Source organism: Bacillus rossius, chromosome 7 (assembly GCF_032445375.1).
Source record: "Bacillus rossius redtenbacheri isolate Brsri chromosome 7, Brsri_v3, whole genome shotgun sequence".
Classification (NCBI taxonomy): Eukaryota; Metazoa; Arthropoda; class Insecta; order Phasmatodea; family Bacillidae; genus Bacillus; species Bacillus rossius.
This window is the reverse complement of record NC_086335.1, coordinates 38,916,615-38,934,372: the sequence shown is the minus strand read 5'-3', so window position 1 is coordinate 38,934,372 and position 17,758 is coordinate 38,916,615. Positions and strand designations below refer to the sequence as shown.

The following is a 17,758-nucleotide window of genomic DNA, read 5'->3' as shown; positions in this document are numbered from 1 at the left end:
GCAATTTCTAGGCTGTCCTTCAAATATTTTTTTTATTTTCCTTCAGTGATTGTACTGTCGTACATTTTACGGGATCACGAAGACCTCGTTCAATTGGTAAAAATTTAGCGCTAGAGAGTGCGAATTTCGTGTGGAGATTGAGTCTAGAAAAAAAGAAAATCAACTGTTTGTCTTGTCTCGACCTGGTCGTAATATGTACCGCGGAATGGTTGAGCTTCTACCAACGAATTAAAAAAAAGGGGGGCGGGGGGTTGCTCGACAAACCGAAGACAATAAAACTTTCTATAAAACTAAATTATGAGGGAAAGAAAGTTCTTCCAGAAAAGTTACGAATATTCGTTGTTAAAGGGAGGCCCTAAGAGTCATTGAAATCAGGTGGTACTCCATCATAGTTAGGAACACATGCGAGGTTCGCTGCTCGCATTTGCAACTTCGTGGTTGGAATGAAAAATAAATTTGTTTTATGCATTCATGTTTACTATTTTTAGAGAATTTTAATGTCGCTGGCCTAACTTAACCAAAATTCATTTTTAGTTTAATCTCCTAAAAATTAGAAGAAACATATTCTCCCGCAAAAAAAAATTAACAATTTATATATACATATTCAAAAATAATCTAGCGAAAATAGTGTTTACGGAAGACACATAATTTAATAGGCTGGACAAAATCATTTTATTTTTCATGTGACTGCTCTCCTTCGAAGAGGTTTGTCGTAACAAATAAAAATTCCGTTTAAATTACAAGCATAGTCCAAAATATTTAACCAATACACATTAAATTACTAACTAGAATAATTATTACACGTTCAGTTTTAGATAGTTCAAAATCATTTAACAGTGTAAAATACCGTTAATAAAAAGGATTTGTATTTTTTTTCGTCTTGACGTTCAAGCTTTGGGACTGTATTTCCTTTAAATAGCAGTGTCTAAAACAGGGAATAATTTTATGCGCAATATCATCCTGAAAAGTAGGAATTTAAAATTACAGGTATGCTAGTCAAAGGGTATGTTGAGGTGTTATGTATGTTTCAAATAAACACATATGTACAAATTTTTTTTGTTTATTAATCTAGTGCTTTTAAGATATCTAATCTTGGGCACATACATAGTTCCCTTCCAAAAACAATATTTTGCATTTTTAAATGATTTACTACTTTTTCTACCCATTAACAATGTGTATATATATACACACACAGTCCCAGAATCATTCATGTTTAGATTGTATAAATTGAATGATGAAAATAATGATGTGTGAAGAAATAAAAATCGCTTTTGCAGTCAGCGTGATGGGAAATAGCTAGGCCCAGCCATACTCTCCACAGTTCCCCGGCCCGCCCCTCCATGTTCGGGGAGCAGTGAGCGCCATCGGAGGACTTGTTAGCTCTCGGCGGGTGGTTGGAGGGTGGGTAGAGGGGAGGACTTCGGACCGGCCGGTGCCCACCGAGTTGGAACAACATCCATCATCGTCCTTCACCTCGCGTTATCTCCGCGGGATGAAGCAGGTCACCTCGCTCCTCGTGCGACCCGCGCAACCAACCACCGCCCCGTGTGGTCGCTCTTCAACTGTTCTCTGCATCGCGCTGTCCGACCTGCACCGTTCACAGCCAGGAAGGGGGGGGGAACCCCTTTTGAAGCGAGAGATTTACAAAAAAATATTGTGCGTAATTATATACGCGCGTTAGAAGTTACACTTCTTTTTTCCGATTTCAAGACACTGAACTATTTTGAAATTTACCTCAACAATAATTAAATTAAATATATATATTCAGAATTCAATATTATTATAATCACGTGTATAAAATTAATTATTTAATGTAGTAAAATTAAAGAAATTTTTTTTAATTAATAATTAAATATGGTGAATATTTTTTTTACTAATTTATTAATTTGAATTAATTTATAATGCAGATAAATTATGCATACGGGAACATAAACTCACTTATATTGACACATTTGAAAATGCACTTGAAAAAGTTTATAAACACAGTTCATATATCTAATATTCACAATAAATAAATGTTTTTTAATTATATGGACAAGTATTCAATATCAATAAATAAAGTGTATGATTTAAAAGCATATATAATTTATTTTTATTTTTAAGAAGTTTTTTTTTCCATCCTATCAATTTTTGTTACGTACTGCGCGCGCATTGTAAAAATCTATTCTAGCCATTTTCTTTCATAACGGGTCCAAAGGAGTATAACTAGAGACCTGAAAAAATTCGCGGGTTCATTTCGTGTTATGCTAAAATTCAAATAATTACACCTTAGTGCTGCTTCTGTCATTGGTTCACTGTTAATCTGGAGGACTGAGGGCCAATTAGAGACCCTCCACTCATTGAAGTGTCGAATCACAGGCCACCCAGTCGAGACGACTCACAAGTATGCAGCCAATGAACAGTTGGCATTTGCCCGAGTGTGTAGAGGATATTGGAGTCTATCATGGAGGTCACTGAACCCTGCGAATTTTTCCGGTCTCTAAGTATAATACACTTGGAGTGAGTCTCAGTACTCGCCAGTGATGTGTACGCATTTAACCTCGGTGACGAGAAAATTCATGTGTTATAAGGTTGCAAATAACTTATAATACGAATTTCGGACACGAGATGTAACGTAGAATTTTTTTTAAATACTGCCGAGCGTATTCATTTTATGGAAACATGATAAAAAATTAATCCCCTTTTGAAAACCCAACTGTAACTATGTTCAGCAAGATGGTACTATTGATTTCTCAGGGCTATCCGGACAACAGGAGTACCGAACGTGTCGCATGCAAATGCCTCGACGCCTAACCTGTGACACTTCCCTCTAGACCAGAATTATCATCGCCTGCGTTTTTGAGGTTATACTTCTTTAGGCACTTTGAGGGTGAAATTTTGGTATGTACCAGATATACAATGAAAAAAAGGCTATCATTACACAACGGAATTATAACAGGTTGAAATTTCAATGCGCCTGCGTGCAGAAACTGCTACAGCCACGAGCCGAAGTCGTCAAAATGGCGGACCCACTGTGCAACATGCACCCAAATATATATTAACTTTCGCGAACATCGAGGGACGCACTAAGCTGATTGTTGAGCCAAAGCAAACTTTATGGTAGTGAAAGATCCTAGAATACATTTTGTAAACTTGAATAGTCACAACAAGTGCAACTTTAAAAATACCTATAATTTATTATCCAGGAAAATTGTGTTGTGCGAATACGGTGATACATTTTCATTATTTTTTTTAAACTGAAAGTTTCAGTGCAATTGATACATAAAACAAAACTAACCTGAAACATTTTTAAACCAATATTATGACACTAAGTATATGTATATTTGTTTTTGCTTACACGACAGAAATCATCACTTACTTTCTACAAACAAACCTTAAACATATTGAACTGATTTAACATTTAAGATTTAAAAATAAAAACTTAAAACGAAATTATTTTTTCAACATGGCGCCTACTATTTTAGGCTAGCAATGTCTTGTGTCTTTACAGTATGTCAAACGTTTCGCTCTCTACATTCCAATGTTAACTAACGATTGTCAGAATTGGAATGCGTATTTTTTAACTTGTCATCATTTATGTTTATGACTATAAATTATAACAAAGTATCAAAAAATAGTTGTAGTATTAAACAGTCTAGTTTCGCACATCAATTTGCCTCGTACGTCCCCCGAAGTTCGCGAAAGTTAATAATATTAGCGGATGAATCAGGCAGATCCACCATCTTTTAGAGATTTCTGAGACGTCCATAGGTGGCAGCATCGTTATTACACATTTCAATTACAATCGACTTCCGTTTCATTCGTGAAATTACTCCTGCGAAATGCCATATACCGAGAGCTAAGGTGTTTATACATCAATATATGTTTATAGATAAAATCAAAACTTCGGAGTGATCCATTTTTTTTACATCTGTTAGCGTAAGTCAATGAGATTATTTATCAGAGCGTAACGTATAGTGCAATTTTCAGGATTGGGACGCTTGAAAGTGTAAATGGGGAGGGGAGGTACCGAATAAAGTAGAGTCAGCCGACTGACTACAAGAATATTTTTGAGATTTTTTGTCACAACATTAATTATAATTATAGTTAACCTCTATTGTGAACCTCCATTATCTAAATTTTTCTTTAGTTTTAGCATTAAAATTAATTATTTAAATGAGAAATTTCACTTCTAGCGCGTGTAGTGACAAAACACTCATTGTATTTCAATAACAGCATTCGAGTGTACTTTCTATCATAGACGCATGAAGACACAGACAGAGAAGACACCACCAGACAAAAAGACTAAATTAGCTTATATCGAACATTTGGAGCCAACTATAAAACTAAAAAGGTATTACGGACAAAACTTCGATGGCAGCACAGACGAACACACACACACTGTTTAATCCATCAGAAAGACATCGGCTAATTTAGGCTTGTTATTACTTCTTTTTGCATTCTTGAAAAAATGTTCCATGACAAACAGTGCAAAACTGCAATGGTGTATGTCAAATAAATATTGCATTAAATCAAAAGGTAAAACGCTGGACCTTAATTCCAGAGGTCTCGAATTTCCTGTCCATCCGTTCTTATTTGGTTTTCCGTAGATTCCCAAAACTTACTTCAGACAAATGCTGGTATGGTTCCTTTCAAAAATACGATGATCGATTCCTTTCACAGTTTCTTTTAACGTGTAGAAATAGTGTCCGTTTTTAATGAACTCGAGATGTAAATCCAAAATGAGTAAAAGTGAGTATTCATGCTGAGGTGGTGCTGTCCGGCAGGTGACGCTGTCCATCTCCATCCTCATCAGCCTGCACGTGTTCTTCCTGCTGGTGGTGGAGATCATCCCTCCCACGTCGCTAGTGGTACCGCTGCTCGGCAAGTACCTCATCTTCGCCATGATCCTCGTGTCCATCAGGTACAGTGGACCACTCCCCCGCATCCCCCTTCCGCTTACCCTGGTCCCTGCTCCAGCCTCCTGCCGCCCTGTCTCCTGTCACCCGGAGAGTACATCTTCTACACCATGATCCTCGTGTCCATCAGGTACAGTGAGCCGCTCCCCCGCATCCCCAATCCGCTGCCCTGGTCCTTGCTCCAGCCTCCTGCCGCCCCATCTCCTGTCATCCGGAGAGTGCATCTTCTACACCATGATCCTCGTGTCCATCAGGTACAGTGAGCCGCTCCTCCGCATCCCCAATCCGCTGCCCTGGTCCTCACATCACTTCCTGCCGCCCTGTCTCCTGTCACCCGGAGAGTGCATCTTCTACACCATGATCCTCGTGTCCATCAGGTACAGTGAGCCGCTCCCCCGCATCCCCAATCCGCTGCCCTGGTCCCTGCTCCAACCTCCTGTCGCCCTGTCTCCTGTCACCCGGAGAGTGCATCTTCTACACCATGATCCTCGTGTCCATCAGGTACAGTGGACCACTCCCCCGCATCCCCCTTCCGCTGCCCTGGTCCCTGCTCCAGCCTCCTGCCGCCCTGTCTCCTGTCACCCGGAGAGTGCATCTTCTACACCATGATCCTCGTGTCCATCAGGTACAGTGAGCCGCTCCCCCGCATCCCCAATCCGCTGCCCTGGTCCCTGCTCCAGCCTCCTGCCGCCCTGTCTCCTGTCACCCGGAGAGTGCATCTTCTACACCATGATCCTCGTGTCCATCAGGTACAGTGGACGACTCCCCCGCATCCCCCTTCCGCTGCCCTGGTCCCTGCTCCAGCCTCCTGCCGCCCTGTCTCCTGTCACCCGGAGAGTGCATCTTCTACACCATGATCCTCGTGTCCATCAGGTACAGTGGACGACTCCCCCGCATCCCCCTTCCGCTGCCCTGGTCCCTGCTCCAGCCTCCTGCCGCCCTGTCTCCTGTCACCCGGAGAGTGCATCTTCTACACCATGATCCTCGTGTCCATCAGGTACAGTGGACGACTCCCCCGCATCCCCCTTCCGCTGCCCTGGTCCCTGCTCCAGCCTCCTGCCGCCCTGTCTCCTGTCACCCGGAGAGTGCATCTTCTACACCATGATCCTCGTGTCCATCAGGATACACTTATAACTTAGAAAGCAGTAACTTTAACTGCTTTAACTTAAAATTCTCGAAAAATATCTACGTAACTAAGAACTTCCAAGAGTTATAACGATCATAACTAAGAAACACGCAACTTAGAACTTTCATAAGTTAGAAAAACACAATACCAAACCACGAAACTTAGAAACCATAAGATAGAATTTTAAATATTAAGGTTGTTATAACTTAGAAACACTGAAGTTAGTAAAGCAGATATTTGAAACACACAATGTCTTACCACATAAAATAAAAACTCATTTCTTATAACTATTATAACTCGTAAATTCACAAATTAAAATTTTTTTTAGCTTTAAACACCATAAATTATAACTTTTATAAGCCATAAACACATAATTTATAACTATCACAAATCAAAGCTACGTAATTAGAAACACTTTTGTTTTAATAAGATTTGTTTTTCAAAGAGACGACAGCACTCTATGTTCTGCCTCCCTTCCCCTGGTCTTCTCTTTCTCTAGCCTCCTCCATTCCCACCTTTCCACCTGTCTGTCGATACCCAGCAAGAACCTCAGCTTCGGCGTGCTTCTCGTGTTGATCAAGTGCAGTGAGTGGTTTATTTCTCTCTCGCTACCACCCCTTCCAACCCAGCCTTCCCTCTTTTCCGTCCCTGCAAACTTTCTGTCGCCATAGTTTATATGAACATGCACAAGTGAATTGATGTTACTGAAAAATGAATGAAGAATAACTAAACAGATGTTGGAATGAATGTATAGAACACCATTTAACCTCGGAGGTTGAGCAGAGGAAAGAATTCAAAACAGTTATGTCATTATTGTTTCTTGGTAACATGAGCAAATATTCAGTACCAGAAATAATCGTAAAGTCATCTGTAATTTATAGCAGTTCTGAGTGTTACAGGAATGTTTGTTTGGTACAGGTCCCTACCTGTAAGCCAGCTTATTTTTGTTTAAGTGTAAGAAAGTTTAAAGTGTTGTGAATACAAAATGTTGACCCTCAACAAAATTTTCTGATAAAATGTTTTATCGAAAAGTATTTTATTGTACAGTGATGTCTTTTGAGATTGTAGAAAACTACGCATTGCACTACTCTATGGTCATTTTTTATTCCTGAAAAGTTTAAGTAAGCTTATAGAAGCAAAATATTTTTTTTTATTTGTGTCACAAAACTTTAAAGTCCAGACATATATATATATGATTATTGAAATCAGTGGAAGACCGTGTAACGAACATTGAAATCCAATTCATTCAAATAAAATTTTTGTAACAAACTTAAAAATAAATGAAGCGTGATATTGACAACCCTAGATTATCTGCCATATGTTTAAAGCATGCGAATTATTTTTTTTCTTTCATACTATTTATTAAAGGACTATTCCTGTAAATGAATCACAATAGCTCTCTTGCATTTTACGTTTATTCATACAATTTATCATTTAATATTTATTTACTGTTATTTCATAGCATTAAATAGTCACAAAAATGTTTGTAACTATGATTATTAACATTTTAAAGCTCGTAATGTTGGAAGATGTCAAGCTGGTAAATGAGCACACTGAAAAGTTTATATTATTCTAAGAAGAATAAAAAAGTTAAAGATTTTTTTTCATAAGTACAAGCGCTATTATTTAGGGTATTCACCTGATTGGAACGCTTCTTAATTCCACAGTGTGAAAAATTATAATCTCTAAGTGAAATGACGGTTTTACGGTCATATAAATACCCATTTATGTTGGCAGACAGCTAAGGTAAGAGTATAATTTTTAATGGACTGTGTTTTGTTAGAATTCCACTGAAATTCGCTGTTTCATGTTTTATAAAACTTATAATAGAGATCGTGTAGTAAATAAATGCTTCTTTTTTATAAAACGATAGGAAATTTCACGTTATCTATGTAGAAACCCAATCCACCAGCCCACATCTGTATTGCAGTCTTGTCAGGTTTGACTCAACTCTTTTGTAATCAGCCGTTAAAAAAAATTATAATCGCTGCCTGTGAATTGTGATTTTAAAAACTTGTTCAAACTCTAAATATATTTGCAGCATATCAAAGAAAAATAATTCCTAAACATAATGCTTTTAAAAACCTCTTATTTTCTAAATTGATAGCTACTGCGTTTGGTTTATTTTTTTTATGTACAGTAAAATGTTATTTTGCTTTAGAAACATATAATTTTTAACCCCAGAAAAGGCTCGCACAACGCCTGTCCAAGGGTTTGTAAACCTGTGACACTGTGGCAGATGGATGATGGAAGAAATTGATATTGGTTTGAATAGTTTTAGGCTACATATTATATCGTTCAAATTGAACGATATAGTTTCATGAATTTTCTGATGGTGACAGTGACTGGCTGCTACAAATAGTTTTCCCGGTGAATTCATTGTAATTTAGTATTTAAAACATTTTTTTTGTGTATGACCACAAGTGTGATAATGCTGTCGATAGAGACTGTGATATAGGCGAAGTTTGCTAGCCGAGTTAAAAGTAAATTTGAAGTAAGCAATCCAACTGTATTTGTAATTGACCTGTGAAAAAAGAAGAGAGAGAAAATTACGTGGAAAGTTTTGATCTGCAGCTGTGGCGAATGAGGAGAATATAAAATTATCAGACGAGGTGGTGAGGCACCACTAAGGACACAGAGCATCCAAACAATAAAAAGGATGAGAGTTAGTTAGTTTGGATGACCGCACATTAGTAAACGGCTTCTTAAGGAAGATTACGTCAGAAGAAAAGTTCAGAGCAGGGAAAAAGAATAAAAATAACCATTAAATGCAAGTGTACTTGAGGAGGGTAAGGGCATATGGTAAAATAAAGTAAAACGTTCGCGATTTAAATCCATAATGCGCATAATTTAATTAATGCCAGACCTGAAAAATAAAATACGTCGACTTAACACGTTTTTATCGCTTTCAGAACGATATAATTTCACTTTATTTAGATCACGCAAATAAAAATATTAAATGCAGCATATAATATCCCCGAGATATAAAATTTAATATTCAGAATAGAACAGTTCAATTAATTAAATTATTTCAAAATTTCTTACCACGTACTATTATATTAACGAACTAAAACCAAAAAAATAATAATAAACGACTTTAATAAACGTCATTTCTGCGTACCTAAAGCTCCTACGCAATGGATGTGAGTTGTTGTGTTAAGCTTGTTATTGTGTTGCAGTAAAAACTAGCCTTACTATCTTTAGCAAGAGATACAGGCAAGTGGGAGTGTATCTCTAATTAGGAGTAAGTGCTTAATTAATCTAGAGTATTTTTGCTTTTCTGAGCTTCGCCGGTTTCATTCATTATCCCGCAATTAATTTGTGTTCACGTTTTTTTTTTTTTTTTGAAATTTTATGTGTTTGTACTTTCGAACTTCAATTTTCCTGGTCATTGACATTTTCGTGTGTGAACGTATCAAAAATAATATATATATGAACACTCGTACTACTTAGGACTAGAGTTAGAGCTCTGGTATGGCAGTCCGACTTGAGGACATCCGTGGATTCCCCAAGTAACTCCTGGAAACTTTTAGAATGGTTGCTTTCGTTTTTCCATGGCCGAATTTTTTCCCGGTATTCCTGGATTTCGTCTACCTGCCATCACCCCACTGTCGAATAGATCTAACACAAAACAAAAATGTGATCGAGTCTTTCAGTACTAGACAGAGTTATGTAACATCTAACCTCCGTAACGAGAAAATTCATGTGTTCTCATATTGTAAATACACTTATATACAATATGAAATTCAGGAACGGAATTGAACGTAGAATTCTTGAAAATAATGCCGAGCGTCATAAGTATACACGCAAATTGAGTTTTCAGCTACAGTTCGTTACGCAAATCACGCGTAGTGTCCACACCCGTCGCCAGAATTCGTTGCCAGAACAGCTACATCGACTATTGGATCTTTTGATAAGCAGACCAAAATTTTAAACTACGTAAAGATATGGCTACAATAAAAGCGAAAAAAAAAAAACTGGAAAAAATACCAAACCCTGGCTTTGGGCCTGATGTTCGACAAGAAATTTTATTAAAACACTGCCCATATTGTTCAAATTTACTATACAGTAAGTACTATAATTTGTGAATTTTGGTTCGCGCCATCCGCGATGACAGCACCGCGGTTACAGATTTCCGTCCCATGCGACTACCATGCCATTCACGAACTTACCCCTAGCAAATGCCGTATACCGAGAGCTAAGATGTTACGCGTCATATAATTTGTTTAGGAGAATTGGTATCTGAGAATAACCTAATCATAGTTCTGCTCACAATCTTCACAGTCCACGCTACTTGTGGTGAGACACAGACATGAGTTATACTCCGCCTTATCTCCAATGAAGCCCTCTTCACTCACTGTGTGAGACTTATGTCTGCAAGTACATCATCTCCCAAGTCAGGGCTATCCGCTTCAAGCTCAGAAGCATACGAAAACGTATTCGTTTTACTGCTATCTTTACAGATTACTCAATGAGTAAGTAAGCATTTTCTGTCACGTTTTGCTGGAACATCTATCAATAGGAAATAAATACAGGTCAACTTGATTTTTAAAAAATGTTGCAAGAATTCATATTTAGAATCTACTACAATTAATTCTTACTGCGATTAGTAGGGCACAGGCTTCAGGCTGAGGAGCGAGGTACAGCAGGTCAATGACCGACCGCCCTGACGTCACGAAGACCATCTTAGATGACCTTGACCTTTGACAATTGACCTTTACCTTCAAAATTTTCCGCAAATTTTACAAAAAATGATTCAAAATATGTCAAAAATTAAAAAAAAAAAAGTTTTTTTCCAGATTTAGAAAAAAAATCCGGCCAAAATTTTCAACAATTCAGAAATATTTCAATTTATCTAATTCAAAGGGTAAAATCCCATTTTGAGAGAAAGTTCCCCATTTTAATCCAAAAAAAATGCTGATGGTTTGAAATGTTCTAAAAAGTGGCTTAAGAGTCTTTCAAAATCAAGAAATTCAAACCGCTAAGCCAGGATTTTGACCACGTCATCCATGAAATTTTAATTAGGCCGGCTACTTTAATCCCGCTATCTTGAAATCGATGCCCCAAACACCGAATGTTACACTTTTCGTTACCCCTACAATCTTGAATGTGTATGACATCATAGTTGCACTTTTCGTTATGTCAGCCATCTTGGATGTGTATGTCCTTATCTTTGCTCATTTCGTTACGGTCGCCACATTGGATTATAGAATGTTGCAATTTTCATAACAGTCACCATCTTAGATTTTAGAAATGTTGCACTTTTCGTTATGGTCACTACCTTGAAAATCCGTAATTTTTTAGTTAGAAAATCGGGAAAAATTTAAATATAAGCAATTATTTAAATAGGATTTTCATGAAATATTTAATAAAAGCGCACTTATATCTTAGATTCCTCGGTTCCAACCCAAAAAGGCAAACAAAATTACGATGGATCGTTCCTCCACGGAAGCCACCAGCAGACTGACTTGCCACCACTAATTCTAAGGTAGATATTACGCCAGTCAGTATGACGTCACGTCCGCCATCTTGGATACTCCATCTTGTTTTCGTTTGCTGGATGCCGTCATCTTGGATAATGACATAACAGCCACCAACGTATTTTCGTTTGCTGGCCATCTTTATTATCAGTACTTGCTACCTGGAGCGCTTGTGTCATGTAGTACACATATCGTATACTAGAGAGCGCTCCCACCATTTTATTTTCAGTACTCGATACAAGGAACGCTAGTGTCACATAGTACACATGTCGTCTGCCAGAGTCTGCTGCCACCATATTGGTTTAATTTCTACCCGCTAGAGTGCAGTAATTATTTATCAACAGACAGTAAACTTTCACGATATCCATCATATTATGGCCTGTCTTGGCCGCCATCTTGAAAATCTGTAATTTTTAAGGTATAAAATTGAGAATAATTCCAAAAATCATAAAAAAAAACTTGTTAAACTGATGATTGATTTAATCTATTACATTTCTTGGTTTGATCCTTGATAAAGGCAAAAAAAATATATTATAATTCACTATATAAAATTAACGGTTATATAACTAAAACAAAAAATTACTAATAAAACATTTGTTACCTAATTTTTACTCTACTTACTATATGTATTCATGTAAAACATAAATTTAAAAATATAAACATCTACTCGAACTTTTGTAATGGGTTGATAAAACTCATTCTAAGCTCCAGTCTATCCACTGAAGTAAGCGTCCAGCCAGATCCTTTTTTTATGTAGCTTCTTTCTTCCTGACAGAGTTTCTCTGTACTGTGTTTAACAGACTTCTCTGATTTGTCAGAATTGTAAATAGCAGTACTCATCGTCTTGAAAGCACACTTCTTCACTTTGTCCTCAAGTGGCTCAGGTTTATCGTAAATGTAGTCCAGCCATAAATTATAAATTAAAGTCCGTGTGTTGCTACTTCATCTTTAAGCTGATTTATTATTTTCTGCTTGATATCGGCAAGAAAAGTAAAAATGTCTTCGGATCTACCTAAGTTATCCACGAAATGCAGACATATCCATGATGAATCCATTATCACTTACCTGTAATGCAAAGAGCACCGTCTTGGGTTTGGATTCATGTCCAGGCATCATCACAATCGGTTGCTGAACATCGGTTTGCGTGCTCGTACGCATAAGAGTCTTCAACCTAAACCGAGGAGTCGAAATTTCGGCAGGTAGTTCAACGTTCACATGTTTTAGCATGTCGTCTCCAATTGCCAATACGAGTAAATCAAACATGACATCACAACTAAACTTCACACGAGAAGGAGTCTTCGTACATTTACTCCTCTCGTGTCTTCGCGCATCATGAACAATTGCGAACAACATACCACAGTAACTGTCAAGGTTGTCTAGTTGATGGAGACGAATCTTTCAGACCCGAACCAGATATACCTATATGTTACTGTTGTTGTGACAAATCTTTATATACTGTTAACGCGTCAGTACAACGCTGTTGGACCGAAACCTTAACATTCTGCTGATATGCACAATGGAATATTTAATTTTGTGTAATAGCAAAATCGCTCGAGGTTTTTTATGTGTATTTAATAAATACCCACGTAGTTTTTAAAATAAAACAAATTGCTTTAAGGCCTGGCACAGAATCTAAATCATAATGATACTGCGTGCCTCAAAGATTACTAAAGAATATAACAAGCAATAATTATTTAACTAAGTTATAGCTGATAGTTCTGTAAGAATATATGCTATGCTTTATTTTTTAAAAAATTACACATTTATCTACGTTTCGTTTCGTTTAGTTGTGAGGCTATCGATTAAATTGGAAATATTAGTAATTAGTTTGGGTCAAAATTTACTTTTAAAGATGACATCGCAAGGTCTCTTTTTTTTAGGGTGAATGACTAGCAATATTTAATTGAAAAAATGCTAATATGGAAATTCAATACATTCTTCTTACCACCGGCCGCTGATAATTACCCCGAAACATGATTCCCTCGCATGATGGCGTAGTCTGTGCAGGCCGCAGGGGCTGCATGCCGCCCCGCCGACTGGCGTGCCAGGCGGGTTGCAGAGTGACTTTGTGCAGGGGCACGTCGCCCGCAGGTGTAATACAAGTTCCCTCCGGTGGAGAATGCCTTTGTAGCGCGACCCGCAGGGCTGGTGGCCGTGTACTCCAACCCACGGGATTTGGGGTGGTATTTTTTTTCATTAATACCAGTTTAAAAAACCCAGTCTATGAAACACTTGGGTTTCATTTTAATCTCTATAAATAAAAATTGTAACGTTCCAAATTTTAAAATCCGAAATTCTTCATCCATTGCTTCAAAAATTTGATACAACGTTTAATTCGAATACTTGCGTATTTTTATGTCATTATGTCACTTCTGTGATAGGTAAAAATATATATAAAAATATAGATAGGTAAAAACATTAATTTTTTAAATTGTCATTGCTATAGAGTGATATATAAAGATATAAAGATAGAAAGATACAGAGGGAGATATAGATATATAGATATATAGATAAAGAGAGGTATTTATAGAGAGATATATAGGTATACATAAATAGATATATAGAGTAACAAATAATACGAGAGAGATTGAGATACTTCAAACAAATCACACAAAAATTAATCGAGGCATTGCAACTCATTCCAGGAATTAACTAGTGTTAATATTAATAAAAATAAAATTACAAAAAAAACTCATTTGTTTACAACTAAACAATTTAACATAAATAAGTACCTACATTACATATGCACACAAAGGTACAAAACCCAGGCTGATTTAATTTTAACTTACTCTCTTATAAAATTCATACAAGTAATATGTAAATAATATTAAATTTAGAAAAACTACGCAATGTAAACAACTAAAAAGGTTTCGATGTTTATATTAACCAGTTAATGTTTGAAAAAATAATTGTCAGAAAACCCCGCCAAAGTACAGACTTTTTTGAAACAAAACCTATTAATGTAAAAAATACCAGCTTTATTGACAAAAAATTGCCCTTGTGACCCATACCTTTAGTCGCGCAGGCTGAGGTAGAGATAGTGGGCCGGCTGGAAACATTGCTTTGGTTCTCCGGCATCGACGAGCTAGAAGATCTTTGAATAATAACAATTTTTGGTTTTGAAGGGGAACTGGATACTTAGGGAAAATGTTGATGTTTTAAGGCATGGAGATAGGAATTGTCAGGATACGTCACTTTGTAACCCCACCATCGTCGTATTGTTTCACCAAAAACATTGCGGAAATGGTGCTTGATAACGTTTGATGATGTTTAGTAAGTATTAATTAGAATTCACGTCGTTATAAACAGCCACTCTCATGAAACAAGTCAGTTAAAACCGTTTACACGATGTGAACACAACTCAAACACTGTTTTGGACGTTTAACTAATATGGGGCAACAATAATTATTAAAAGAATTTTTTTAAAAAAGGTTTCACACACCGTGTAATAATGCAGACGTATTCACCCGCTGTGTTGTGTGTTCATGGTGGATGTCTATTGTAAAGTTGAAGTCACTCTAGCTATTCAAACAACGCCAGTGCTAGAAGTATGTTGATAGTTTTAAAAGGAACCCTCTAGTAATGAAATAAAAAGTGTCATCATTAAGTGGGTGTTTTTAATAAAGAGCGTTAAACTTCATTAGAACCAAGAAAATATTTTGCCATCCAGATTTTTGAGGGGTTGCATTCATTTTGACTTCAATTGTCTTCAACCTTGAAAGGTATAACACGCATCATGGATGGCCACTGCGTCTTCCAATCCCTATTTTCCAAACACTACATTTATCGATTCCCACAAAAAGGTTTCGCGTATCTAAGTACATTAATCGTCACTCATCGCTAGATTACCTGATTACAGGCAGTTTATTCGAGTAAAATCACTTGTTTGATGTTTTATTTCTAGTACACGTGCGATTTCTAACCTCAAATTGTACCAGCAATCCTGTTAAGTCTAAGGTTCTTGCCACTCCTTTTTTTCTCTTCATAAAATGCTACAACAGTAAAATACTAATTTTTTTTAAAATCATTTTTAATAGGCGCAAGTTAGGCTTTATGCACTTTGATTTTTACATAGTTTTGAATAGGAATGTCAGAAATTTATAATGTTCAATTTGGCTTTAAAGCACTTAAGTAAAACGTATTATAGTTTCGTCTACGTGCATATAAGTTATTTGAAACAAATTTATAGAACCGTCTTTAACCTTTTCATGTAGATTTATTTCTCATTCAGTTACCGAAGCGATACGTTACTTTTAGTTTAATGATTTCTTTTTACGAGCACGTTTTGTTTACTGTCCTGCAGTTTTACTGAGATATATTTCAGTAAACTCAGTCCGTGTTGCCAATTATTGTTTCCATCATCCCTGAAAGTTGATAACATTGCCACTAAATCCTACTGTAAATTTTATGCCCGTGTCAAAGTTCCGTCACAAACGCTAGGTCACAGCTAAGGAGATGTTTACTTTGTTTTTAAGTCAGAAGACATTTTACTTCAAGCCTGCTGTTGGGCGTACTGCACGTGCTAAATGTAGGCACGAATTGTTTTAAAACTTAACTGTGGGAAACGATACGCCCTTCTACATTAAACATCAAAACGCACAGCGCTCTCTCGTATGATATGAATTTCCTTTATATTATTTCTATGGAGAGTAATTTAGACTGAAGACTCTGATATTAAAATAAAATCTAATCTTAAAATTGAAGGTTCTGTGAGTTTCTACCAAAAAAAATATTATCCAGGGTGGAGTAACTCCAGAACAAAAGCTTTGCTCTTTCCAAGTAAGAAAAATAACAATTTGGAAAGGAAATTTCAAGTAGATTTAAATATTTATTTCATCTCGGAAGTTTTTAAAAAAGTGAAACATATTTCAACCTTTCTTGTGCGAAATTCACAGAGATTTATTTCTGGTGCGTGGGAAGGAAGCTAAAAGCTAAAAAAGTAATTCCGCTATTAAATGTAGCTTTATTCAGCTGCTTTCGTTTAGTATGCGGAGCGTGAGAGTGCGAGACGCAGTGGCTTCTCGACCCATTTTTATCCCCCGGCCTTCACCCCCCCCCCCCCCCAGTTTCCAAAAGAGTGAGGCACGATATGTCGATAAGCCGCGGAGTGATCGGCAGTGTGCGAGATTAGTGGCAGTTCCTCTCTCGAGACGCCTAGTTCATCGCGTGTAAGATGAAACGTGACACCTTCGAAGGCGAACGTTATGCAAATAAACGCTTTGAAAAATCCTCACTTCACTTCACAAAACTTTTAGAGTCGAAGAGAAAGAAAAATCAAAATAAGAAAGAAAAATTCAGCAGATCACGTTCAACAGTGAAAAGTAGATACAAGATTGTATGGTGGATAGCGATAGATCAGAAATAACACCAAACCGCGTGCACATCGAAATCCAAGGCGAAAAAATAAATGCGTCGAAATTCAACTGGATAATTTAATTTTTTATTGAAAAAATTAATTATTAATACTTTGTATTTAATATATTTAATTTTTAGTGTACGTTTATCAATTAAATTCTTAAAATAATAACGTCAAGAAACTAATTATTATTATCTAAATTCATTATTGATACGACCAACCATGACTGCAAAGGTTACAACAAAACGAATGTTGGAGGACAAAAATACTCGTAACTCCCTTAGTAGACACTTTATAGAATCCGTTCAAATTGTTTGTAAATCTCACAAATATTAGCTAAGACTTTTGCCAGAAACTATTTTTGATACAACCTATCATTACTGCTAAGGGTGAAATAATCAGGGGTTAAAAGTCCAAAAACATTTATAACTCCCATTTTAAGTAAACAATAAAACCTATAACAATGAATTGAAAATCTTCTAAAAAAATTATCTAATACTTTGTTCTGGAAAGAATTTATACGACGAACTATTACTGCAAGGAGTTGCAAAAACCAGAGGTTGGAATAAAAAAAGTGAATAAAATTTTCGTACAATGTACAGAACCACCAATAAAATCGTAACTTATTTAGTAGGTATAATATCAAATCAATTATAATCTATTGTAAAAATTCTAAACGTTATATAAAACATCATCTGAAGCATTTTTTTGATGAAACAAACTATTAGCGTAAAAATATAAAACATAAAAAAAATTCAAAACTTCCTTACCATCAATTCGTTCTAATATATTTCAAAATAGCTTAATATTATCTTACACATTTCTCCAAAGCAATTTATAAGATGTATAGGTAGAGACTAGAAAAATTCGATGTTTCAATTACCTCTATGATGTACTT

General features: G+C 36.4%; 1 protein-coding gene across 1 annotated transcript in view; it reads left to right on the top strand.

The window, feature by feature from the left end:
• The window catches only part of LOC134533861 (acetylcholine receptor subunit alpha-like), a 171,814-nt gene that overhangs the window by 142,812 nt on the left and 11,244 nt on the right, over positions 1 to 17,758 (top strand). Inside the window, exon 6 of the mRNA XM_063371563.1 lies at positions 4,767 to 4,903. Within this exon, the coding sequence (XP_063227633.1) occupies positions 4,767 to 4,903 (137 nt within the window). The remainder of the gene's footprint in view (positions 1 to 4,766; positions 4,904 to 17,758) is intronic.